Source organism: Artemia franciscana, chromosome 2 (genome assembly GCF_032884065.1).
Source record: "Artemia franciscana chromosome 2, ASM3288406v1, whole genome shotgun sequence".
Taxonomy (NCBI): Eukaryota; Metazoa; Arthropoda; class Branchiopoda; order Anostraca; family Artemiidae; genus Artemia; species Artemia franciscana.
In genome coordinates this window covers 34,690,205-34,717,487 of record NC_088864.1, presented here as the reverse complement: position 1 = coordinate 34,717,487, position 27,283 = coordinate 34,690,205, and the positions used below count along the sequence as shown (strand labels likewise).

The 27,283-nt window shown below is 32.2% G+C and overlaps 1 protein-coding gene across 4 annotated transcripts in view; it reads right to left on the bottom strand.

The window, feature by feature from the left end:
* The window catches only part of LOC136040628 (1-acyl-sn-glycerol-3-phosphate acyltransferase delta-like), a 50,002-nt gene extending 23,990 nt beyond the window's left edge, over positions 1–26,012 (bottom strand). Inside the window, exons 1-3 of one of the 4 annotated variants that reach the window (XM_065724931.1) lie at positions 25,992–26,012; positions 11,156–11,347; positions 8,729–8,898 (exon numbers count right to left, since the gene is read on the bottom strand). In XM_065724931.1, coding sequence (XP_065581003.1) covers positions 8,729–8,898; positions 11,156–11,339 — 354 coding nt within the window. In that variant the 5' untranslated portion in view covers positions 11,340–11,347; positions 25,992–26,012. Of the gene's footprint in view, positions 1–8,728; positions 8,899–11,155; positions 11,348–24,647; positions 24,777–25,619; positions 25,747–25,783; positions 25,879–25,991 lie in introns of those variants that run through there. The other 3 variants (XM_065724922.1, XM_065724916.1, XM_065724907.1) reach the window with 3 other exon arrangements.
* Positions 26,013–27,283: the final 1,271 nt, after the last annotated feature.

Sequence of the window (27,283 nt, the reverse complement as noted above, 5' to 3'; positions counted from 1 at the left end):
CACTGTAAGAGCAAAAATAACCAGGTCATCAGCACACCTTAGGTCATTGAAGCAAACACCACCAATAAAACAGCCAAACCCCAATTTGTGCCAAATACAGGTTAAGATCATCCACATAAAGATTATACAGCAACGGCGAGAGGACCCCACCTTGCCGCACACCAATCAAAACAGAGAGACTCATTGAAATAACCACTCCATAACAAAACTCCGTCAAAGATCCTACCTTAAGCCCAAACTGATAATGCGATGAATCAGTCTGGGGTGATAAAAAAGACAATAGACATTTTTCAAAGAGTTGAGATGGCAGCCGCTAGAGCAATCAGTCTGTAACTGCCTAACGATGCCATATCACCGGAATTTGACTTTGTAATAGGAACCAAGCAAACCTCAGTAAGGGAATCTGGGACAAAGCAGTGGTTATGAGAACCATTGAAGAGAAGTGTCAAAAAACAAATCAGGGATGGACCGCCACGCTTAATGTGATTTGCCGTCACTCATCAAGTCCACAAGATTTGCTGCCGAAAAGTCAAGACAACGACCGCGCCAAAGACTCTTCCATTATCATCTGCTTAACAAGCTCAGTTCAAGGTTTGGAGAAGGTCCTTGCCCTTGCTGCTTTGGGATCCAAAAATTCTTTTTGCACCACCGAAGGGCACTACAGAACCTACTGTAAACAATTCTCTTCGCGGAATCGAGCCTACTTCCAAGAGGTCTGCTATTGAAAAGCCACAAAAGTAAGACATTTATCGCAGCTGCATAATGAGGGCGAACGTGAGTATTCCAGCCAGAAATGACATTTGGCCTGACCCTTTTCCTGTTAGTGCTACCCGGACGAAGAGGTAAAGTATGACATGCACTAAGAATAAGACTCGAAATCAGTATATAATAAAGAGTCCCTAACCCATTAGTATGAGAAGGATTAGTACAGTAAGGGAGAGTACAATGGTAATTGGTAGTTATACCCAGAGCAAGGATACACCTCTCAACCTCCACACCGTAGGCCACAAGCTGAGACACACTCAAAGTTATAATGGTTCTCTTTTTTTGTATAATCTGAAGCAGCGAATCCTTGGAAGATAGTTTTAATGTTTTAATAAGAAAAATCCTCAGTTTGAATATCTAAAATAAAGCTATCCGTATCCATATAACACAATTAGTGTTATATAACTAGATTTACACCATATAACTAGATAGTTATATCTAGATTTAGTTTTTACTTGGCCATTCTGGCTACCTAGAAATTCTCACTAAAGATTATTTCTGATTCAGATTATTTCCGATTATTTCCGAAGTTATGTTTTTAAATTATTTTATTTTTGTCTTTGTTCCTCACAAGTGATTATTTCAATCACTGCTCTTTTTCTAACATTTTCCTTGGTTTTCCCAAAACAAGCACTACTCATGAATTAAAAAAAAATCTTTATCGAAGTCGTTCGTTCCCTTTTGTCATAATTTGGTATTATGACCGATATATTCTTTTAAATAGGGTGAGAAAATGCTAGGATTCTATGTACTTTTTTCAATACTAAGTTGTGTTTTAAACAGAATTCTAAATTCTTATAATGCACAAAATAATTTGTTTTATTATTTAAAGTTGTACTTAATTTATTTTGAAAATGCTCAGGGGCTAGTGGTAAATTTTTATGTAAATTGTGGAACACTTTTGGATATTCTTAATCAACTTCGTAAATGGCTCCTACATTGTTCTTATTCATTTTTGATTGAAAGAAATCCTTTAATGGTTGGTAATAGTCTGAGGTGTTGTTTTCTTTTAAATTGTCGGGTATATACTTTATACCCGATATTATTATTTGCTTTAGCATACCTTTTCATAAACAGAGATAAGCCTTCACTTATTCCTTTTTTAATAAAAGTATACTTATCTTCGACAGAAAATAATGAGATTTCAGAATCTAGAATAACACTTGTCTATTGAAGATAATTTTATATCTTATATTTTTCGTAGTTATCAATCTATTCATAGGGATAAATATCTTTCTTTACTATTTCTTTGAATTCTTCAGTATTTTGAAACACATCAGAAGTATACTTAAAATTATATTCTAAACACTTGCATTTTACGTTTCATTCTTATTTAGCTAAATTTTCAAAAGCCTATGTAATGATGAAGCCATAAAGCGGAATAAATCTATGAAACGCATTTCGTATTGGGTTTCATTAACAGTTATTGTTTTAAAAATGATATAAAACTCTGCACTGAATCGAATTACCGTTATCAGGTGCCAAATACCTAAGAAATAGATAAGTCATATTTTGAGAGATTATTCATTACAATAGGGATATGTTTAGGAATTCTAAATTTTTTATTATAATCTGCATGAGCAAATCCACATATATTACCAGTCATATGGTCGTGATCTAAATGAAATTATTACCTAAGATTTCGTTTTCACAGATAAGACAGCTTTTAATGGTTTTATTTTTCCATTTTTCTCTTACTTGCTCTTGTGTATAACCATGATCTCTCTGTCTATTTTCATACTTATTGGCTATATGTGTTTACACTTCTGTTATGGTAGTTATAAAATGCTCGCTACCATCTTCACCAAAGTATCCGTAATATTTATTTCTTGTTGTATCAAAAGAACGACATACTTGGAATCTATAAGCAAATGGCTTTTGTACTCCTAATTTAATTGTCTTTTCACCTGTCTTTTGATTCAATCGTTCGTTATACGATTCAAAATCTGCTATACAGTAGGGTACTTTCGCTTGTTAAGCTACATTTTTAGATTCAATTTTAGATCCTGTTTTGGTAAACTGATGTCAGAATCTTCACATTTATCCTTTTAAAAATGTCTTCAAACATTTACTCTTTTGTGAAATGTCTTTCACAGTAAGTAGAAAGCAAAATTTTCGATTATATTCAACAATTTTAAATTCTTTAATCAAAACATAATGATTATCAAAATACAGTAAACTAATCAAATGTGTTTTCGCAAACGTGATTAATCGCAGTTTTCCCATTGATCTTAGTTTTAGGAATATGAGCTCTAGCCACTTTATTTTCACTTATTTCAATAAAATGAAATTTTAACATTATATTTGTTTTCGAATTTATACATCTCTTGAATATCCCTTGGAATATTAGTAATCCCTTTAAAGTCGAATTCATTTTCATATGGTTTATACTTTGATACTGCATGAAATTGCATATTATTTGCTGGCTGAAGATAAATATTTACCAAAGAATGTATTTGCTATTATTATTTTTTATTAATGCAAGCTCTATTATTTTTTACAAATTCAGGCAGTCCTTTATAAGAACCTCAAATACAATTTAGTAATCTTGTCATTCAATAATCAATTCCACCGACTCTTTAAAATTGTAAATCTGATCTGAGTGTATTCTCTATGACTAATGTATATATATTCCTGTGATTAATATTTAGATGGCTTTGTTCGATGGCACTATTTTTATTAAAAATCCAGGGTTAGCTATGATAATGAACAGGTTCAAGTTCCTCACTATACTTCTGAGAATAAAATGTTACACGCGTTGTAAATTGAACTCTGTAACTATCTCTATCATTCATTCTTTTTTTTAAATCTCTAACGACAGAGTCAAAAAGTGGTTCAAATGAGCAACATTTGCATTTACTGAAATATTGACTGAAAGAGAAATTTCTCCAATCTATCATATACTTGGTTTATTATCGTGTTCTTCTTCTTTAAACATATACTCTGAGATATCTGGGATTTCTATTTTTTGTCGTATTTATAAATAAATTCGAAACACCAATATTACCATCTTTTTCACAATCAATTTACCAGTTAAATCCCGAGTGAATTGTCGATTTTTATTAAAATCCTTTTTATTGATGATAACACGCTGGATAGGTTACCTACCAAATTAAACAAATCAAGTGTTTTAAATAGCTATTGAAACATACAACACCTGTAACATAAAAACTATCAGATATAACAGGTGCACTCATTATTGCTGTTTTTTACGAAAAAGAACTCTCGAAAGTTAATCAATAAAAACTTTCTTTTTGTAAATGGATTATATAAAGTTGAATAAATTATTAGCAATTATAGTGAAAAGTAGAGAAATGCAAAGGAATATAGTTGAACAACGTTCCTTAGAGATGCTGGACTTCGTGACTATGCTGAAAAGATTGTTGCTCTAATCGTTGAAGCAAAAGAAAAAAAATACAAACATAATTACCGATATATTACATAAAACTGACGCTAATTTAAGTAGACGATTTCAACAACTGGATCAACCTTTAGGCAACGCAGCAAGTTTTCAAGCAATTAATTAAGCTTACTCAAGTCAGGCTATTTTACCTCCGAATGAACCAAATTTCATTGCTAATGTCGATTCCCGGATAGATGAAGAACTTTTGAGAGAAATCAATAAGGAAATCTAGTAATGACAATAGAAGGATTTCTATTTTGAAATGCGTAGCTTTTATTCAGACAATTATCAATATTGAAGAGAGGCAATAGATGAATCAGAAACAGTTAATCAAAGATAGGACGGAAAGAAGAAAGGTGTGAAATCTAGTGAATTAGAAAAGTTTCCATTCTTAGAGATCTATTAAAAGAAAGGTTAAAAGCAATTAAAGATAACTTTGATGTTATAAAACCTCAGTAAGGAAATGGTATTTACAAAGATACAAATGATATGACTAAAAAATTACATAGTTTTCTAGGTAGCCGAGCTGCTTGAAATACAGCTGATGAAGTGAGAAATAAAGCTATTGACCTGCTCGATTCATTATTCATAAGTAAAATTATTAAGAAAAATGACTATAATACTATTTACAATGACTATCTCAGAATTTGAATATTATTAAGAAAATTACTTTTCTAATAAATGGTTTTGATTTTTTTTTTTTTTTTTTTTTTTTTTTTTTTTTTTTTTTTTTTTTTTTTTTTTTTTTTTTTTTTTTTTTTTTTTTTTTTTTTTTTTTTTTTTTTAGTGGTAACAGAAGTGAAATCAGTCATATACAAGAAATCCAATCATGTTAGATCGAAACATTGATTATTAAATAGCTTTAACTCAATGGACACTATGGTATTCATGGTATTATATTAGTGATCAATTTAAAAACAATGCGTTTCAATACAGGGGAAAAATAAGGATGAATGGGTTAACGTTGTTATACTCAATGATGAAGAGGGTTTAAATTATTTCTTAACTCGTTGCAATTTATCCTTAATGCCCAATCAGTATATCATTCAATCATACAACAATTAAATTTGTTATTATTTTGAAAGAGAATTATAAATTTCGGTTTAATAGTGAATTATGTTTTATTTTAGGATTTGAAAACGAAGATGAACTAAGTAATAAATATAATGAAGGTACTAAAGTTCCTAATATCACAAGAAATGTTCATAAAATACATATTCACTGCTCATTATTTGATAGTTAAATTGTGAATGGGAACAAATCCTCTGATGGAGTTTTGCTCCAAAAATAGGCCCCTCTGTAAGATTCCTATAGAAAGGCAATATCTTCCAGTAAATCGAAACGAATATACTAACGCGCTAAAAATGACTATAAATGATAAATTAGGTAGATTAATTGATCTGAATGGAGAGAATATAGAATAAGATTTGGATTTGCAAAATGTTTGATGAAACTATTTAATATAATTTATCTATAATAAATGTTGATCAGTAAGATACAATTATTGTGTACAAGGCAGTAAGGTAGCAAAATTGATAGTTTCTTTAAAAATATTACCAATTTTCAATTATTTAAGACGTCCATAAAAAAATATAAAAGATGAAGCTCGTTCTATTTATAAAACTGTGATTAAGCCTCAAAGGAATTATTCAAAAATAGAGCGATTGAATATGTAAGAGATTGATAGGTTATAATCGAAGAGAGTTAAATTATGTGAAATCTTTAAAAGATTTAGTTTCAAATAATAAGAGATATTTCAAGAAACATCTTGATGAACAGAGGAAAGGCTTATTGGATACAATGATTTTAGGGACGGGGCTTAAACTCCCCGGTGATGTTCTTGTTGACACCCTCGATGACAATCGAAAAATCTAGTTAATATTTTTTCTGCATATAATTAGTATTGAATCAGGTTGTTACTCCTTATTGGGAAAAATTTGAAAAGCCTAAAACTGACGATTCTACAGCCAAATATGAATATAAAGAAATTAGAGAAAACAATGTGAATTTATCTCAACAATTAAACTATAGCTTCGTTTTGAAAGATGTGGAATCTTGGATTCTTCGAAGTGATAGTTACCATTATGCAAAAATATGATGAAGCTACTTTAACAAATAAAGTTTAACAAACAAATAACAAAAACAAATAATTTGTTCAGAAACGCTGAATATATTATCAATAGAAAACGTTTTGAAAGTATTGATTATGTAGGCATAACCACCATTGTTAAAAACTTATTAGAATTTTCAGATAGCTATAGTCGAAGCGCAGCTACTAACATATTTTGGTATAAAGACGAAACCAAATCTGTTGATTCCTTTAAGGCAGAAAATGAGTTTGAAATCACTTTTACACCTGTTGCAGCATGTGGTGGAACCATTAAAACAAAAAGTGTTTATTTAAACAGTTATCTAACATTAGTATCTAACAGTGGTTTATTTAAAAGATTCAATAAAACAAAAGAAAGTCACGTGGTTAGCACAATTTTACCATTATCGCGATTTTTTGGATTTCTTCAAAATATTCACCGTATTTTTAGAGGCGTTACACATCAAATTATATCAAAAAGCAAGGATTTTTCTAATATGACTGTAAAATCTAGATCTCCAAATTTTTAGGTAGATATAATACATTTACTATGGATGTTACCAGTTTTGCATCCTAGTTTACCCATAGCAACTCAATTAGAAGCTGGATTAACGAAGAAGGCAGAACAAACAGAAGCTTTGATTTCAGTAATGCTAATAAAGATCATTCTAACGTTTATCAACGATTTTTACTGTGAGGATGTAAAATACACGATTACAGGAATGAAATGTGTTACAACTATTTGGAAAGAAAACCATTATTACTATTGATTACAAAGGTGAAATGTTTGATTTATTTGAACTTAAGGGTTTTGATTGTGAAGCAGTCGACTTAGAAAGAAATTTGAAAAATTATTTTGGGGTATGATTTTAAAGGCTATTGAAAGAAAAAAAGATAATATAAATTATTTAGATGTTGATGCCGAACTATACACTAAATATTAAGTTACATTAAACTATTACATTTTATCAGTAGTATACGAAGAATGGAATATGATTAAACTATTTTTTTTAAATTAAAATACTAATTTCATAAGAAATGTTTCGATCTTAAACCTCAGTATGCGAATTTGTAAGTGTCGAAAATTTTAATTTAAAATGATGGGAATTCAACTGAAAAGGGGGTAAATTAATGGGGTAATCTAGATGGGTCTAGTGCCCGTATTTATAATGTGAAAAAGTATAAAAATGAGACCAAATTTGATTTCTAAGGACCTTTTTTGTTAATGTAGGGATAGAAAATGTTAAAAATGTGCAATATTTGATGTTAGAATGATGTAAAATAGACTGAAAATGATGTGAATTCAATGAATTAGTTAGGTGGGCCAGAAGCATTTACTACACTATAAGTTGCACAAAACATTGAATGGCTATTCAATCTAGGAAGTCATTTCATATACAGGTTACTTGAGCACGAACCGCTTATCAGGTATGGTTTTATCAGAAATTTGTAGGGAAATATCAGTTTGTGAATAAAATAAAGTAGAGGACCTGGATTCACGCGCTCATTAAAAATGGGACTAAGGTAAGCATGTTTTTTAGTTTCAACTGTCTCCCTGAAGACTTGCATGAAACCTTCAGCGGGGGCAATAATGGAAGCATTATCAAATAAAATGGTATTGTAAGGCTTATCAAAAACGTCTTGAGCCAAGAAAGAATCCAAGATTTCAGACCGTTTGGCAGATTCTTGGCTATACTCTTGATAATTTGTGTTCAAACAGCCTCACTCCTAAGTTTGATTGGCTCCCCCTACTTTCCTTTTTTAGTCTTTATCTACTTTTGTGCCCTAAGGACAGTTGAGAGGGAAACTCGATCAAAACATCTGCATATTTATTCTTCATTTTTTCACTGGCTAGAAATATTCTAATTTTTTCTTCTTCAAATTTTCTTATTTTTTCATACATAGCCAAAATGGTCTTTGATATTATCTAGAAGGTAATAATGAAGCTTATAATAGAGAAGGGGCTCACAAGTATCACACAACATCATAGCAGGTCAAGCCTTTCATCCTTGTTGAGGTATATGAGGTATAGCCTGGAACTAGCTGGGGTAAAGAAGAAGCTTGTGTGGGTACGTTGGCGCTAACAGCTGTATGCCAAAATGAGTTGTTAAGCAGAAGAAGCAGTTGAAAAAAGCTAATCCAGAACCGTCAGTTTATACTCATTTTCCCTCTATATTATTGAAGATTCATGGTCAAGACAAAGTATATTAGGACTCTACTCATTACAAGAAGAAGAATTGAGTATATATTTCAAACCTCACAAAAATACAGAAAAAATCCGATTATCATTTACAGTTCTTCAGGTTTCCCTTTTTTTTGTTCAAGAAATAAACTCCCTATTTAAAAACTAAGTTATGTATATTATTCATTGGTATTTTTTTCTAACACAAGAATAAATCTTTCACATTCATAATTTTTTGTTGAACGGCAACGTTCTACGTTGATCAGGAGGGAAAACTGAAAAAACTTACAGCTAGAACAGATCTTTCTTCACATGCGGTCCACCCCATTAGCCAGTCTACTTCATATGAATGATTCATTATTACAATGGCGTGCTCTTCTTTCATCTTTTTCCATGTTTCATCCTCCGTCCAAACGTAGCACTGAGAGTTGGACCACCAATGCGACACGAACACGATTTCTACACGACAACAGTAAATACAAGCTAATATGCAAAATATAGTGACATAGTACTAAAAGTTTAAGAGCCGCGTCGACAACTATCAAAACCTAAAAGCGTTACAGCGCCGACAATTCAATTGCAGAAGTAGGGGTCATTCCTTATCAAGCTTGGTACAACTAAAATATTACCAACTTTGATTTTTCTCCTTCTACAATAAAAAAAAGTAGTGTTATAAACCATATCATCTCTGAACAGTTAAGAATACGTGAATACACAATTTTGCTTGCTAGCTTGTCAACATAAAACTCATGGAAATCTATGTTGTTATTGACTTCATATTTCTAGAATACAAATTTACTTTTTGTATATAACTACTTCATCCTTAATTGTTGTCTTATTGTATTTCTAAAAAATTTTGTAACTATTCAGATTGTCATTACAGAACCAGCGATCTTCCTGTAATACCGAAATTGTGACTGTTTTCCTTGTTGGTTTTACTGGTTCAGTAAAACCTCCTCCTCATTATTCAGAGCCCTACACCTCTTTAAGTTAATAATTTTGATGTGCATCATTGCTCCAATTATCACCCCTTTGAAAGAATTGACTACAGAGAAGAAGCTGAAAACACAATACTGAAATCTTGGTAATCAGCAATTACAGCTTTTTGCCTGTTTGCTTTTTTGCTTTATTTCCATGTAAGTACTAGATCAAATTAAATCCACTGGGATACTCCTTGAATAGAGCATACTTTTAAACTTAGGCCCAACAATATACTTCAGAAGAAGAGAATCCACTCCTAGACTGGAACCCTTGCAAATAGTAAAAGCAAGGATTAAGAAGGTTTGTCTCCATGTAGACAAAAATAGATTTGACATATCCGTGTGGTCAAAAATATAAAAAACGATCAATTCGATTATAAAACGACAGAAATCAATCTCACTTCAGTCAATCAAAATACTTCAACTATACCACTGTTTTTACATTAACAGCTATGTCTAATAGCATATACCAGCTAGAAAGCTGGTCTTTCTTCTTTAACGAACATGAAAGTATCAGGTGTTTTCTGGTCTTATCTAAGGTATGTTTCTGATGCCTTAGTCATTCTAAAATTACTTGCAATATATTTTAGAGATACAAGAAAAGATACTATTTGGCGTGACGTGTGGAAATGAAACAAATTAAAATCAATCTCACTTCAGTCAATCAAAATACTTCAACTATACCACTGTTTTTACATTAACAGCCATGTCTAATAGCATATACCAGCTAGAAAGCTGGTCTTTCTTCTTTAACGAACATGAAAGTATCAGGTGTTTTCTGGTCTTATCTAAGGCATGTTTCTGATGCCTTAGTCATTCTAAAATTACTTGCAATATATTTTAGAGATACAAGAAAAGATACTATTTGGCGTGACGTGTGGAAATGAAACAAATTATTTTCAATAGCATTTACAGGTTTAATACACATATGAAACTTAAATTGAAAAGCAGTCAAAATATATTTTTGAAGTTCATTCTAAAAATCCACTAGCAATTTTTACGTAGTTGTAGGAATCTACTTGTTGAAGGAATCGTGAATATTTCAATTTATGATATAAGAAAAGATTATATAGTTAAGTAATACAAGACAGCGACTTGGGTCGCAATGCAAGGAGCAGTTCCTGCTAATAGTAACTGAAATTCTAAAAAGAGGAGCTTCCAAAAAATTTATAAACAAAAACAATTGGTTTTTATGGTGATTCTGTATCTGTAAAATTCATTAGACATACACGTACCCAACTAAAGCTACAAGCTTGAGGAAATATGCCCCCTTTTTGGATAACAGACAAATCACCCCAAAAGAGTGAGGTACATCAATCAAAACTACAACAAAAATAAACACGCATCTATGATCTTTCTTCTGGAAAATAATGCAAAAATTCCACCACAGAGATCAGAGGGATCTCTGATATCCTGAATTAGTTATATTATTTTTATTATGATCGCTGGCCATTTTGGGGGGTTTTTCACCCTTTTCCAAAAATCTTGCAAATTTTCTCAGGGTCGCAGTTTTGATGGTTAACAATAAACTTTTAGATTAATTTAACAATAATATCATATTCAAGAAAAAAAAAAACAGTGACAAATATTGCAGTTTAGGGCAGTGTATCCTTTTCTTGTATTGTCAGTTTTACCCACTAAACTTTTTTTTCATCAAACAAACTGCTTCTAAAAGTACAGTGGGAAAATAGCAGGTATCAAGCTATACAAGTGAAGAAATTGTTCCGACTACTTACGGGACCAAATGGAGTAGATTAGATAATAGTCAATCTTTCTGTACAGCCAGGCATTGACTGGCTTTAAAAGGGACCACAGGAGAAACTGGCACAGGTTTAGGAAGAGTCCACTGATTATAAGTGATATCAACATCGGAAGAACAAGGACAAGTTTAAGTCTTTCCAGCACACGCGTTGCTATCATTTCTTCTCCTAAAAAAGAAGCACCAAAGCAAGGTAATACGGCATTTGTGCATATTTTCAATAAGAATCACTTTAAGAGAAAATATTATAAAACCACAATAGCCTAAAACATAGGACTAGTTTTTATTTTTTTAGCCTGAATTGCTTGAAAGCAATTTTAATAATTTTGGAAATAAACCTTCAAAATAATTCCAAAGGTAAGTTAACAACTCCTAACAGGATCTTTGATGTTCTTTTTCTACAGACATTTAGTAGCCAGAGTGGAGTGATCCACCCCCCCCCCCCTAATTTTGGTTTATAAATACAAAATTGTAGCTAATAATTGTGCAGTACGGAAAGACAAAATAATGAATACGTCTCCACACAGGGGCGATAGGAGTGTCCCCCACAACATTAGGTAAAAGAACCAGACATGCCCTTCCTCTCCTACATACCTTATTTAAAGACTCATTTTAAAGGACACTGCTACATCTAATCACTTTTGTAATTGAAAAACAAAATATTTCAAGTAAAATAGGAACTTAAAAGAGCTTTTCCTTGTGTTTTGAAGCTTATTAATGGTTCTAAGTTTACAATTATATCTTATTCAAGGGGTATCCCAGTGGTTTTAATTTTATTTCAGTGTTTAAATAAGAATAAAAAGGTTTCAATATGTTGATTTTAGCTTCTTCTCTGTAGTCAACTCTTTTAAAGTTATTATGTTTAGAGGCAAGAGTGCATACTAATAAATTTTAAGATAAGGATGTATAAAGCTCTGAATAATGGAGGGAGGGACAGAGCCAGTTCAAACCACTAAATAAAATAGTCTGTTTGACCTATGTGATTGTATGGATGAGTAGGGTTAAGGCCTCATTAAAGTACTGATCTATATTAATCACTAATGTAGGAAAACAATCTTCCTTTTCTTCTTCTGTCTTCCTTTTTTTTATATGTTTGTGCTGTTGAGTTGGTGATTTCATTTTTCATTATATATATATATATATATATATATATACACACACATATATATATATATATATATCTATATATATAAAAATAAGTTGTCTGTCTGTGGATCTGTGGATCAGGTGACGTCATGTTTCTGTGTCGGCTGACGTCATGAAATTAGTTGTCGTCATTTTTGTTATGACGATGCTTAGTATATTGTAAAACACATTAATTTGGTTAATAATATACCATTTAAAACACCAAAATGAACATGCTGGAGTAGTCACTCGGTGAGAGAGGGTGTCAGAACGGAGAATGAAGGTCCCAGGTTCAAATCCTGGTTAGGCTAAAAAAGGTAAAAAACTAAAAACTAAAAAAAAACTGAAAAAACTAAAAAAAGGCAAAAACTACAAAAAAAAACTAAAAACTAATAAAAAAAATAAAAAAGCCGAAAAACTAAAAAAACTAAAGAAACTAAAAAAAGGAAAAAAACTTAAAAAACTAAAAACTAAACAAAAACTAAAAAAAAGGAAAAAACTGAAAAATAGAAGAGAAAAAGAAAACTAATAAAATTAAGAATAAAAATAAAAAAAAATAAAAAAGATAAAAACTAAAAAAAAAAGTAAAAAGAAAAAACGAAAAAAAAAACTAAAAAAGCTAAAAAAAAAGGTAAAAACCAATAAAAAACTAAAAAGAAAAAAAGGTAAAAAACTAAAAAAAAATTTCATCTAAAAAACTAAAAAAAACTAAAAAAGGTAAAAACTAAAAGAACTAAAAAAGAAAAAAAAACTAAAAAAAGGAAAAAAACTGAAAAATAAAGGAGAAAAAGATATAAAAGGGGATATAAATGACGACCGGGACACAAGGAATATAAATGACGCCCGGGACGCTCAAAGAGAAATCACAGACTGGGACACCGGGACACAAATGACGACCGGGACACAGGGAATATAAATGACGACCGGGACACAGGGACATAACTACAAAGGGGACGCCGGGGTGCACAGGGGGATATATAAATGACGATGGCGACTCAGGAAATGGTCGATTAGCAATCACCATCAACAAAGCTCAAGGGCAATCATTAGAATCATGAGGTATAGATCTGAATACGGATTGTTTTCCCATGGACCATTATATGTTGCATGTTCAAGAGTCGGTAAACCTGACAATCTATTTATATGCACAGACAATGGGACAGCAAAGAATGTTGTATATTCGCAAGTTTTACGTAGTTAAAAACATATATATATATATATATATATATATATATATATATATATATATCTATATTCACAGGTGGGACATAGGGACACAACTACAATGGCGCGTAACTAATATGGCGCGTAACGACTTACGCGCGCGGGGGGGCTTGGGGGGGGGGGTTGCGAAGCGCCCCCACCAACTAGGTGTTGGGGTGGCGCTTCGCGCCACCCCAACAGCTAGTATATATATATATATATATATATATATAAAATATATATATATATATATATATATATATATATATATATATATATATATATAATACTGGGAGTCCAGCAGCTTCACCGCCAGACCCCAGCCCTCGGCACACTACTATATGTTAATTCTCATTGTCGCTTGTCTTCTAACCGCAGATAATTTGAGCCTCTTCTTGATGTCATGACGTCACCACAGGTTCAATACAGCCACCCTGTGTAAAATAGAAATTCTTTCTTAAAGAAGGCGGCTTGGCTGCAAGGGCTCGGCACTCGACACGCGGCAGGCTTTCAATTTGTCTAGTTCGTTTTAGTGCTAATAATCTATATATATAAAAATAAGTTGTCTGTCTGTGGATGGATGGATGGATGTGTCAGGTGACGTCACCTGAAAAAACTGGATTAGGTGACGTCAAAACTGAAAAAACTAAAAAAAGGCAAAAACTACAAAAAAAACTAAAAACTAATAAAAAAAATAAAAAAGCTAAAAAACTAAAAAAACTATAAAGGTAAAAACCAATAAAAAACTAAAAAAAAAACTGAAAAAACTAAAAAAAGGCAAAAACTACAAAAAAAAACTAAAAACTAATAAAAAAAGTAAAAAAGCTAAAAAACTAAAAAAACTAAAAAAACTAAAAAAAGGTAAAAAACTAAAAAAAATAAAAAATAAAAAAAAACTAAAAAAAAGGAAAAAACTGAAAAATAAGCTAAAATAAAGGTAAAAACCAATAAAAAACTAAAAAAAAAGGAAAAAACTAATAAATGACGACACTCAAAGAGAAAGCGACCAGGACAAAAGGAATGTTCGATTAGCAATCAACAAAGCACCGGGACACAGGGAGTATAAATGACGACCAGGACATAAGTAAAAAAAAAAAAACTATCTATATATATAAAAATAAGTTGTCTGTGGATCTGTGGATCGTGGATCAGGTGACGTCACCTGAAAAAACTGGATCAGGTGACGTCAAAACTGAAAAAACTAAAAAAAGGCAAAAACTACAAAAAAAACTAAAAACTAATAAAAAAAATAAAAAAGCTAAAAAACTAAAAAAACTAAAAAAAGGCAAAAACTACAAAAAAAACTAAAAACTAATAAAAAAGCTAAAAAACTAAAAAAACTAAAAAAAAGGCAAAAACTACAAAAAAACTAAAAACTAATAAAAAAAATAAAAAAGCTAAAAAACTAAAAAAACTAAAAAAACTAAAAAAAGGTAAAAAACTAAAAAAACTAAAAACTAAAAAAAAACTAAAAAAGGTAAAAACTAAAAGAACTAAAAAAGAAAAAAATAAATGACGACACTCAAAGAGAAAGCGACCAGGACAAAAGGAATGTTCGATTAGCAATCAACAAAGCACCGGGACACAGGGAGTATAAATGACGACCAGGACACAAGTAAAAAAAAAAATTAACAAAACTAAAAAGAAGGTAAAAACTACAAAAAAACTAAAAAGAAAAAAAAACTAAAAACTAATAAAAAAACTAAAAAATCTAAAAATCTAAATAAACTAAAAAAGAAAAAAAAAGGAAAAAAATAAAGGAGAAAAACAAAACTAAAAAACGAATGTATATACAGACCGGTACACCGGGATACAAATGACGACCGGGACACAGGGAATATAAATAACGACCGGGACACAGGGACACAACTACAACGGGGACACCGGGGGAAACAGGGGGATATAAATGACGACCGGGACAAAAAAACTAAAAAGAAATAAAAACTAAAAACTAATAAAAAAAACTAAAAAATCTAAAAATCTAAATAAGCTAAAAAAGAAAAAAAAAGGAAAAAAATAAAGGAGAAAAACAAAACTAAAAAACGAATGTATATACAGACCGGGACACCGGGATACAAATGATGACCGGGACCCGGGACACAGGGAATATAAATGACGACCGGGACACAGGGACACAACTACAACGGGGACACCGGGGGAAACAGGGGGATGTAAATGACGACCGGGACACCGGGACAGGGAATGGTCGATTAGCAATCACCATCAACAAAGCTCAAGGGCAATCATTAGAATCATGAGGTATAGATCTGAATACAGATTGTTTTCCCATGGACCATTATATGTTGCATGTTCAAGAGTCGGTAAACCTGACAATCTATTTATATGCAAAGACAATGGGACAGCAAAGAATGTTGTATATTCGCAAGTTTTACGTAGTTAAAACCATATATATATATATATATCTATATTCACAGGTGGGACATAGGGACACAACTACAATGGCGCGTAACTATTATGGCGCGTAACGACTTACGCGCGCGGGGGGATGACGACCAGGACATAAGTAAAGAAAAAAAACTAACAAAACTAAAAAGAAGGTAAAAACTGCAAAAAAAACTAAAAAGAAAAAAAACTAAAAACTAATAAAAAAACTAAAAAATCTAAAAATCTAAATAAACTAAAAAAGAAAAAAAAAAGGAAAAAAATAAAGGAGAAAAACAAAACTAAAAAACGAATGTATATACAGACCGGTACACCGGGATACAAATGACGACCGGGACACAGGGAATATAAATGACGACCGGGACACAGGGACACAACTACAACGGGGACACCGGGGGAAACAGGGGGATATAAATGACGACCGGGACAAAAAAACTAAAAAGAAAAAAAAACTAAAAACTAATGAAAAAACTAAAAAATCTAAAAATCTAAATAAGCTAAAAAAGAAAAAAAAGGAAAAAAATAAAGGAGAAAAACAAAACTAAAAAACGAATGTATATACAGACCGGGACACCGGGATACAAATGACGACCGGGACACAGGGAATATAAATGACGACCGGGACACAGGGACACAACTACAACGGGGATATAAATGACGACCGGGACAGGGAATGGTCGATTAGCAATCACCATCAACAAAGCTCAAGGGCAATCATTAGAATCATGAGGTATAGATCTGAATACAGATTGTTTTCCCATGGACCATTATATGTTGCATGTTCAAGAGTCGGTAAACCTGACAATCTATTTATATGCAAAGACAATGGGACAGCAAAGAATGTTGTATATTCACAAGTTTTACGTAGTTAAAACCATATATATATATATATATATATATATATATATATATATATATATATATATATATATATATCTATCTATATTCACAGGTGGGACATAGGGACACAACTACAATGGCGCGTAACTATTATGGCGCGTAACGACTTACGCGCGCGGGGGGGCTTGGGGGGGGCGCGAAGCGCCCCCACCAACTAGGTGTTGGGGTGGCGCGAAGCGCCACCCCAACAGCTAGTAAACATATGAAAACCTTTGATAAAACAAAGCCTTCGGATTATTTAACATATTTAAATTCTAATAACTTATGCGGTTGGACAATGTCTCAAAATTTACTTTTAAAAAATTCATTTATTAATTATTTATATTATTAATTAATTATTATGATTCATTTATATTTATTTTAATGTTGATTTTAAATATATAAGTTTCATACAGATCAGTCAAAAGTTACGAGCCTGAGAAAATTTGCCTCATTTTAGAAAATAGGGGGAAACACCCCCTAAAAGTCATACAATCTTAACTAGAATCACACCATCAGATTCAGCGTATCAAACAACCTTATTGTAGAAGTTTCAAGCTCTTATCTACGAATAAGTGGAATTTCGTATTTTTTGCCAGAAGACAGAACATGGATGCGTGTTTATTTGTTTGTTTTTTTTGTTCTTTTTTTTTCTCAGGGATGATCGTATCGACTGAGTAGTCCAAGAATGTCACAAGAGGGCTCATTCTAACAGAAATTAAAAGTTCTAGTGCCCTTTTTAAGTGATCAAAAAATTGAAGGGCACCTAGGCCCCCTCCCATGCTCATTTTTTCCCAAAAGTCAGCGGATCAAAGTTCTGAGATAGCCATTTTATTCACAATGGTCCAAAAACCTAATAACTATGTCTTTAGGGACGACTTACTCCCCCGCAGTCCCCGTGGGAGGGGCTGCAAGTTACAAACTTTGACCTGTGTTTGCACATAGCAATGGTTACTAGGAAGTGTACAGACGTTTTCAGGGGGATTTTTTGGTTTAGGGGGAAGTTGAGGGGGGGGGGGTTACGAGGGAGGATATTTCCATGGAGAATATTCACATGGGGGAAGAGAATTTCAATGAAGGGGGCGCAGGTTTTTCTAGCATTATTTGAAAAACAATGAAAAAATAAATATGAAAAGTTTTTTCTACTGAAAGTAAGGAGCAGCATTAAAACTTAAAACGAACAAAAAGTATTACGCATATAAGGGGTTTACCTCCTCGTTATACCTCACTCTTTACGCTAAAGTATTTTTAGTTATTTCAACTATTTATTCTACGGCCTTTGTGATTCAGAGTTAATTCATAAGGAATTGCAATAAAATCTAAGCTTTAATGTAAAGTGTGAGGTATCGACGAGGGTTGAGCCCCCTCATATACGCAATAAAAACATACGCATATAGAAGTTCGTTACGTAAGTTAATTCGTAAGTTATGTATATTTTTTTTACCAATGAAAACGTTTGTAAAAAAATTTAAAGTTCTAGTTACTTTTTTAAGTAATCAAAAACTGGGAGGCAACTAGGCCTCCTTCCTCTCTCCTTTTTCGTAAAATCTTCCGATTAATTGCAATTCATTAATATGCAAATTTCGTTTAAATTATTTATGTGCGGAGCCAAGATCAAAACATGCATTAATTCGAAAACGTCCAGAAATTAAACAAAAAAAGTTTTTTTTTTAAATGAAAGTAAGGGAGAGACATTAAAAATTAAAATGAACAGAAGTTACTCCGTATGTGAAAGGGGCTTTTCCTCCTTAACACCCCGCTCTTTACGCTAAAGTTTCTGATTGTTTTAAAAATAGAGTAAAGAGAAAGAGTCAAACTTTAGAGTAAAGAGCGGGACGTTGAGGAGGAAAAGCCCACTCAGCCATCTTCCAAGACAGCCATATGACCATAAGTAAAGATACTCAGTTGTCAGACAGTTAATTTCTACTTAAACTGTCAAATTACTGTAAAATCTCAATTATACCACCTAGTAAGTAGATTATTAGTAGTATAGTAATTGCCAATGTTGCCTCACCTATCTCATCGCTTCAATTTACATCATTTTCAGTTCATTTTACATCATTTCAACATCAAATATTGCACATTTCAAATATTTTACATCCCTGCATTCAACATGAAAACAGGTTCTTGGAAATCAAAGTTGATCTCATTTTTAAACTTTTTCACAGTGTGAACACAGGTCGTAGGCCCTACCTAGATCACCCCATCAATTTCCCCCATTTTCAATTGAATTGACATAGATTTTAAATGATAATTTCCAACATTTTGACTCTTTATCATCCTAAGCCTTACAATAGTAACAGGTCTTGTTAAATAAGAATTTGATGAAATTGTGAAACAAGAATTCAACTTTATTCTATTTTCCTATCCTACTGATAAAATGCAATATATTAATGTGATTTAATATTTAGTGGATAGTTTGATATCAATATCTCAAAAACTGTTATTATCTTTCCCTGTTCTTCATTATCATACCTTTATCTAATTTTTGATTTCTATTCAAGATCAGCTGCTTTAGAATCAAAGCGCTTAGTTGCAAATAGTATCAGTCATTTTAGCTTTAAAATCAGTAATGATAACGATTTTTTCCATCTTTAGATGCATTTCATTGCTTTTATCTTTTATTCCATTCCAATGTCTAAATCTTCTTTCCTTATGGATTAATTATATTTATTTTCCATTTTTATTTCACTTAAAAGTTTCTCCATTTATTAGTAAATAATTGTATTAAACAAATTTTCTGAGTCAGAAATAATTTTTTTCCTTTAGTAGCCTTTGGCTTCCTTTCCATATATCTTCCACCAGTAGAAGATTCCTGGGAAAAAAATCCAAATATGCATCAGAAACAATTTGAGCAATGACACGTTATTTGGTTGGAAGGTGTGTATAGCCTTAGCATCCTAGGAAAAGATGGATTGTATCCTTAAAGTATTGGAAAATATAGTGCAGAAGATTAAGAGAAGTCTGATTTATGTCTCGATAATTACAGATTTTATGCAATATTTATAACCATTTGATTCTACTTGTTTCACATATTTTCCATGAGGAAAAAACTGTAAGGTTTGGCATAATTCATTTTCTTGTTTAGTTACTTCTTCACCAATTGTTTAGTCAATTCGCCCGATTTGAGCGCAGAAAGCAATTCTAAATAGAATGAATAAGCAATTTTATACTTGGCCTTTCTTTCTACTACTACTATATATTTTAATTAGAACTCTCCCAAGACTTGAAGACAAACTTGAAGCTCTAAATATAAATTTAGATACTAAGAGAATTATTACTAACATTTCCATAGTATTTACAACTTGTACGATACACAAATAATCTCTTCTAATTCTTCTTCATTTATATTTGAAAATAAACTTTAAATAAAATTCTGTGGATTCAGTCCCTCAAATCTTCTTTAATATGATAAAAAAAACAAATGACAATAATTTATATCATTATAATTTTGGGTTTGAGTAGAATGATAGGCAATTTGCTTATTTGAAGTCTTTAAGTAGTGGACGATTTTATTTCCAGGCTGGATTCCAAAAGAATCATAAAATTCTACAAATAAGTACTGTGATCATTGAAATGACAAGTCCACTGTATCCTAGGCGATCCCAATGCAGTCATCATGGATTACATCATATTCTTTTTCTTTATTTTACTTAGTAAGTTATCTTGAAACAAAAACGCGACGAAAATAAAGAATATGACCTAATTCATTCAATATATCATTATTTGTCAGCAGCATGCTGTGATTTTTATTGTTTCTGGGGTTCCCTGTTTTCTGAAAGCAAGAGTTCTTTGAATTTTGAAATCTCAGCTTCAACAAATTTTCTGAGTCTTTCCTGCTTTTTAGGCGCTTTAACCACTTCTACATGCATTTTCTTGGGTCTGCCCTGTATTTTAGGATCTTCAACAATCACTTCTGATCCAGACCCAACAATTGTGTGTGTACCGGGTAATTTTAAACCTTGACTTTTTGGCGAAGTCCCTGGCAACGTTAAACCTTCAACTTTAGCATTTGAAGAATCAGTAGCTTTATCAACAATTTTCTTTACAGTATATGTACCTAATGCAGCAGCATCACTTGTTATAGCAGCTCTACTCATTGCATGTGCTAATAGTATTAAAAATGGAAGTAAGCCACCATTTTGAATCAGTTGATGATCTAAATATATAGACACCTTAATTCTTTATTTTTCCTTGCTCAGTTTGTTCAATTTGCTGTCTTTTAAGCAATAGTTTAACAGGTTCTTTACAAGAAACAACGTTTTATATTCGAATTCGGTAATTCTCTTTTTTCTTAAAACATCTTTTTATTTTACTTTTTGAAGAGGAGATAAATGAATTGTGTATTTAATAAAGTCAGCTTTTCATTGATTCCAAATTTATCAAGAAGAGATAAGAATGGTAATCTTGGATTATTTTAAGGTAGTTGTTTATAGGATAAAATCAATATCACATCCTTTGTTTTCATTTTATATTTTTCAAGCTTAGTCACATGTCTTTTATGAAGTAATTGTTTATCAGGTTCTTGTTCATTCACTTTTGTATACATTACTTGCACTTTACATTTTTGTTTTGCATCAAAACACATTCTAATTGTTTTTTTTTGAATTCTGATAAATAAATTGTATATTCTTTATTAGAGAATTATTTTTATAGACAAAATTCAAAAGTAAAGGTTTTTGTACTACTCTTTTCAAAAAACTTTATAGCCATGATTTTTTCATTCTTTTTTTAAACACTTCATTGGGATCTTTTTCAAGCATTTTTACAATAAGGTTTTCGACATTGTCTGAACGTTCAGATTACTGCATAAAACCCTTTGAGTATACCAATAGCATTAAAAATTAACTGCATCTGCGCTATTTTTTGGGTTCACGACATTTCTAATTCTTCTATTTTCTGCAGTAATATCTTCTTTTGCTACTTTTAAGGTACTTTTTGCTGATAGTTTTTGTCATCAACTCTAGCCAATATATTGTCAGGTGACTGATAAATTTCAGTATGCTTGCTAATATCTTTGCTTGATTAATGATTGTTTAGAATTTTATCTTTAATAATTTCTTGTTTGAAATAATTTAATGATGAAAGATTTACTGCATCTGCACAAATTTCTGGTTTTGCAACATTTTAAATTGTTCTGTTTTCCACATTATGTTTTTTTTGTTATTTTATTTTTTTTTACAAATAATCATTCACCATCAACTCTAGTCAACATATTATCAGGGGATATATAAGTTTCAGTTAATCCATTAATATTGTCACTTAAATACTGATTTGTTAGAATTTGTCAGTTAACAACTTCACCCTTGAAACTGTTCAACTAATTTTCACATTTTGTAGATTCATAGCATCATTCTCTGATTTTGGATCACCTAGATTAGTTAATTGTTTCAGTTGTAAGTGAAGATTACCATTATCATCCAGTAATCTGATTTTATTGCTTGTATACTTCTGATGTTTACTTTCTAAGCTTTCAAACTTATTCATTTGGTAAACACAAATTTGATTAATCAAATGTCCAAGTTCTTTCCATACCATAAAGATTCATCATCTGTTTTCACATCAATTAGTAAAAATCCATGATTCTTTGTTGTTTGATTAAAGTAGTTAATATTTTTTTCTTTTTTTTTTAAAGTGAGATGCATGGCTTTGTCTGATTCGATCAGTTTCTTTTGTATTTGCTTTGGCTTCATTGTCATCCTCTTTTAAATAAGCATATAGTTTTGGTCTTAAATCTACAGACTCTGACATTATTATTCCAGATAATTTATCCTTCATCATACCTATCGCTTTTTCATTGACTACAGGGAAGTGATAAAGGGTTATCTTTTTTATAATGAGGTAAGCTTTAATATCTTCATAAAGAATCCTTGGTTGGAATATCATCAATAAAACTATCCATATCCATGAAGCATAAATCAGTGTTCCCATTATATTTTGGATGCTGATGCTGCTTGTCACACTCAAACCAACCTGCATACTCTTATCAGAAATCAATGTTAGATGAACTCTATAGGTCAGAAGGCATGTTACTGGGCTGTAAATACAGTCACAACCCAGTTCTATTATATTTTGTATAAAGCATTTTAACTGCCATCCTTAAAATGCATCATGTTCACAATGCATATCATGTTCACCTTGTCTCTATGTTAGTAATGGAATCATCTAGATATTTACCATGGGGTTTAGCAGAGCAAAGAGTTTTAATCTGGATTTTGGCCTGTATGTCTTCATTCATAACCTGCCTAAATTATTTGATAAATTTTCTAATTGACCTACTAATGAGATAGCTAAGAAATGGACATACCTTTAGAATCAGGGTATCATTCTAAGTTCAAATATAACATTTATCTTCATTAAAAATGCGCTTTACCAAACAACTCCTAATATGCAAATGTATACCCTGAAGAGTATTTTGCCTAGCCTATACAATGAATTTTCCATTATTTTGACTAACCATTATATCAACTCAAAGAAAAGACCTATGTATATATACAGTCATGCACAATCCTATCTTCTTTATTGAAAAGTTCTGGGACACTTGTGTTGCACATTTTTCCTTGGCTCCTCCTGTGTGTGTATGTAATGATATGTTTTCAATTATGGCTACTCATAAACACTTTGAGATTATAGAAGACCTGTAGCATAATTTACTATAATGACCATGACTATTTGTGGCACTATGATAAGCCCCAGTTCAGAAACAAACATAACTGCCTGTAGGCCTGGGATTGTAGAAGACCTGTAGCTTGTACAGTCTGTTGACCATGTCCATTTGTGGCACTATGATGAGTCTCAGTTCAGAAACTGGATCTATATGTACCTAGGTTGTGAGAAAAAAGTAACTTGGAGAATTCAGTGCATAAACACAATTCATAGTACATAATTACATATAAGGAGATGGGGTTAAAGGTTATTCTGGATGCTAATGAATATCATATTCAGGATCAGGATGAAATCTTTAATTATGGCTAGTCATAAATAGGGTACTCTGGGATTGTAGAATACCTACAGTCCTGTTGACTTTATCTATTTATTGCACTATGATGAGTCTCACTTCTGAAACAAAAATATATGACTTTAGGCCTAGGCCTATATATTCCTACACTGTAAGAAAAAAGTTGTGGATGGTAGTAGTCTAAAAAGTAGTGGATAGTCTTAAAGATTATTCCTGGTGCAAATGAATGTCATATTAAGGCAAAGGTGAATCCAGGATTATTTTAGCAGGGGGTGCAAAATATTCTACTCCAATAAATTTGCAAACAAAAAAATCCCAGCAATTTGAAGGAAACCTGGACAAATATATGCCATAGGTAGGTTGTGGAAATGGTTGTAAATTTAATCTAAAATCTGCTGAGGGCTAAAGTTCTAATAAATTTGTTGAAATGAAATGAAGTAAAAATATTGATACAAAAAACAGTAAACTATAAAAAGCATCTCCCCATAAAAAATGAAAAGCTGTTCAGTCTCTGTGAAAAATATGATATTTAATATGGCAACATTATATTATCCCCAAATTTATCACTAAATTAGGGGGGGGGGCTGCACCCCCTACCTGGATTCACCACTGTATTAAGGTTCAGGATGAAATTCTGACTCAAAAGGTATGTCTACCTAGCTCTACTCCTTCTCCCTCTAGAGGGACCTGACCTTTCATGACTTTCAAAAATATGTGTGTTATAAAAGTGAAACCTTGTAAAATAGATCTTCTGCTTGAATGAAGTACAACAAAATTGGGTAAAATTCTAGTTGATTGACTTCTTGCTATCTAAGAAAGGGGTTAGGTTAGGAAAATAAAACTTTTAGGGATGGGTCTACAGGCTAAAGTGTGTCCCAGGAACATAATTTGAACTACCTACCTGAACTCCTTCTCTCTTTAGAGGGCCCTGGCATTTGATGGCCTTCAAAAATATGTGTGTTATAAAAGTGAAATCTTGCAAAATAGATCTTCTGCTTGAAGATCTATTTGCACAACAAAATTGTTGTTGCTGTTGTTTAATTGACATTTGAGCAAATCAACCACTCATATACATGTGATCCTCTTTTGAAATTTGGGCTTATGAAGCCACATCATTTTGAAAAACACACAAATAAAATTTTGGCACAGGCTAATTCAACACTTAAGATATTTTGAGAGAATACTAGGATGTTGTAGAGACAACAGTACAATGGATGTTGTACAACAAATTGTTTTCAGCTTCACAACTTTGCTCAATCCCAATTTATAAGGTTTTAAAGATAAACAAAAACGTTTCCTGAATTTTGAAGAAAAACAAAACACTGATATGGCTCAAAATTCTACTCAAATAACAGGATTTGCGTTTTCAGAACTAAAGGCAGAGAAAAAGCAACTGGTAACTGAAAATTAAAGTAAAATGTAGTTTTTATCAAAACTTCAATAGGTAGGTCTATAGACCTGGGATGTAGGCAAATTTCAGGGCTCTCTAGATGGAGAACGGGTGAAGTGGGTACTTTTAAATATCTTCATGGGATATACTTTACCCTATAGACCCATCACTGAAAGTTTCATTTTCCTACCTGACCCCTTTCTGAGATAGCAAGAAGTTACTCAACTAGAATTTTACTGTCTGTTTCTTCTAGATCTCATTAGTGACTGAATCAGAAATTTATCAAGCTTTTCTACACCTATGCTTACTTCAATGGCTTTTTAAGATAGATCTGGTGTAAAGGCCTTTAACTAATTTATGACAAAACTTAGAACCCAAACCTGATTGATTTTTAACCGAATTTGAGCCTCTGTAGGCCCAAATCTGGGATGTAACAAAGAATTTAACCAGACCATTATTCTTTAGTCTTGGTTCATAACCTACCTAGGCTACTTTCTTTCATATAGGTCAATCTTTAAACAGGATGATAAGGCAAGGTTGCCGAGTGCATAAGTCTAACAAAGTGAAAATCAAGGGACAAAAAGAGGAATTTTCACTCAAAAGGAAAACAAGTCACATAATTAGCTTACACAACTTAAAGCGCTTACCCAGGTTGCTCGGGTTTCAATCAGAAGGAGTATCAGTTATGCGAGGCAATTTAACTTCAACTCAGAGGGCAATTTCATATTTGCTTACATTTTGAAAAACTGACCTGAATTTAAAAAAAAACGAAAACTTAACTTGGCAAAATTACCAAAGAAATTTGGTAAATATAGAGGAGTCTACATTTTTGACCTAAAAATAAAGTAAACATACCAATTTGTGCCTTTTTCTGAATGAAATAACTGCTTTTGCTGAAAATTTAACTCTAAGTCCTTTACACTTTACAATTGTCTCCCATGCCGTTTCGGTTTTCTCTTTCACGGTGAATAACTGGACCAAAGGGGTATATGGCAGCGCGCTGTAGCCTATCGTCAATTTTTCTGCAGCAGTTCAGTGTCAGTATACGCCAATTTTTATATTAGAGCTCACTTAGACCTTAAACCTTGGATCTTCCTTTACCTCTAGAAGCACCCAAGGCGTCAAAGAAGAGTCTCCAATAAACTCTATAACTGGTGGCAGCGATTATGTCTTCCCACTCTGGTTTTAGGGAGACGTGAAAGTTGATACAGTTCGCCTTTGAACGTAAGGCGGAGGGTGTTTTTGAGTTATCTTCTGCGGCAGGTGCCTTCAGGTAGCCAAAAGAATGCTAGCTTGGGGATTTTGGTGTTGTTCATGCGTAGTACTTGACCTAAGTAGCTCTATCTGCGTCTTCGTAGGGTTCCTTTGAGGGATGACTTACCCTTGTTTTTCTTTATATGGGTATTTCTGACTTTCTTGGTCTAGTACATACCAGGCAGCCTCCGGAGGCAAGTGTTCTTAAAGGATTGGATTCTTCTCTCTTTGTCTTCGTTGAGATGCCAAATATGAAATAGATAGAAAAGGACAAGCAGGATGTTACTATTGAACAGGCAGAAATTGAGCCAGAGAAAGAAAGCACTCGATCTCAATACTTTATTCAGCCTGTTGAAGGTGCTGTTAGCCAAATCAAGTAGTGGATCCAAGGCCCCCCTCTGATATGGTGGTGGATTTTTGGTTTAGGCTTGCTCTAGTTTGGGACGAAAGTTATTTTTTGTAATTGGTTTTTTAATAGTTGAGTTTTTAATTATTAATTCTGTTTCTTTTTGCAAACAAGTTTGAAACAAGGTTTTAGTCACTTTGTGTGGTTTCTATTGGATTTTACTAATGTCGCATACCACCAAAAAGTATTTAATTAAAGCTAGGCTTATCAAAGGAATCCGGCCGCATTACCGCAAAAGCCAACTGGGAGGTGAAAATCTTTATTTCTTAATAACAAGGAAAAAATTTATAGTTCTACCTCTTTAAGGGTGTCTAAGTAATATTTTAGGATTGTGCTGTCACAACAGGGCTCAAAAGCGAAATATTTACTTCTTTTTTATTTCAAAATTTGTTTTCGAGTCTTGCTATGGCACTGAAGCGAAGAAATTGATATCATCACTTTTTTGACTCTTTCTTTTTTGGCTTTCGGGTTGGCGGTTTTACAAAGC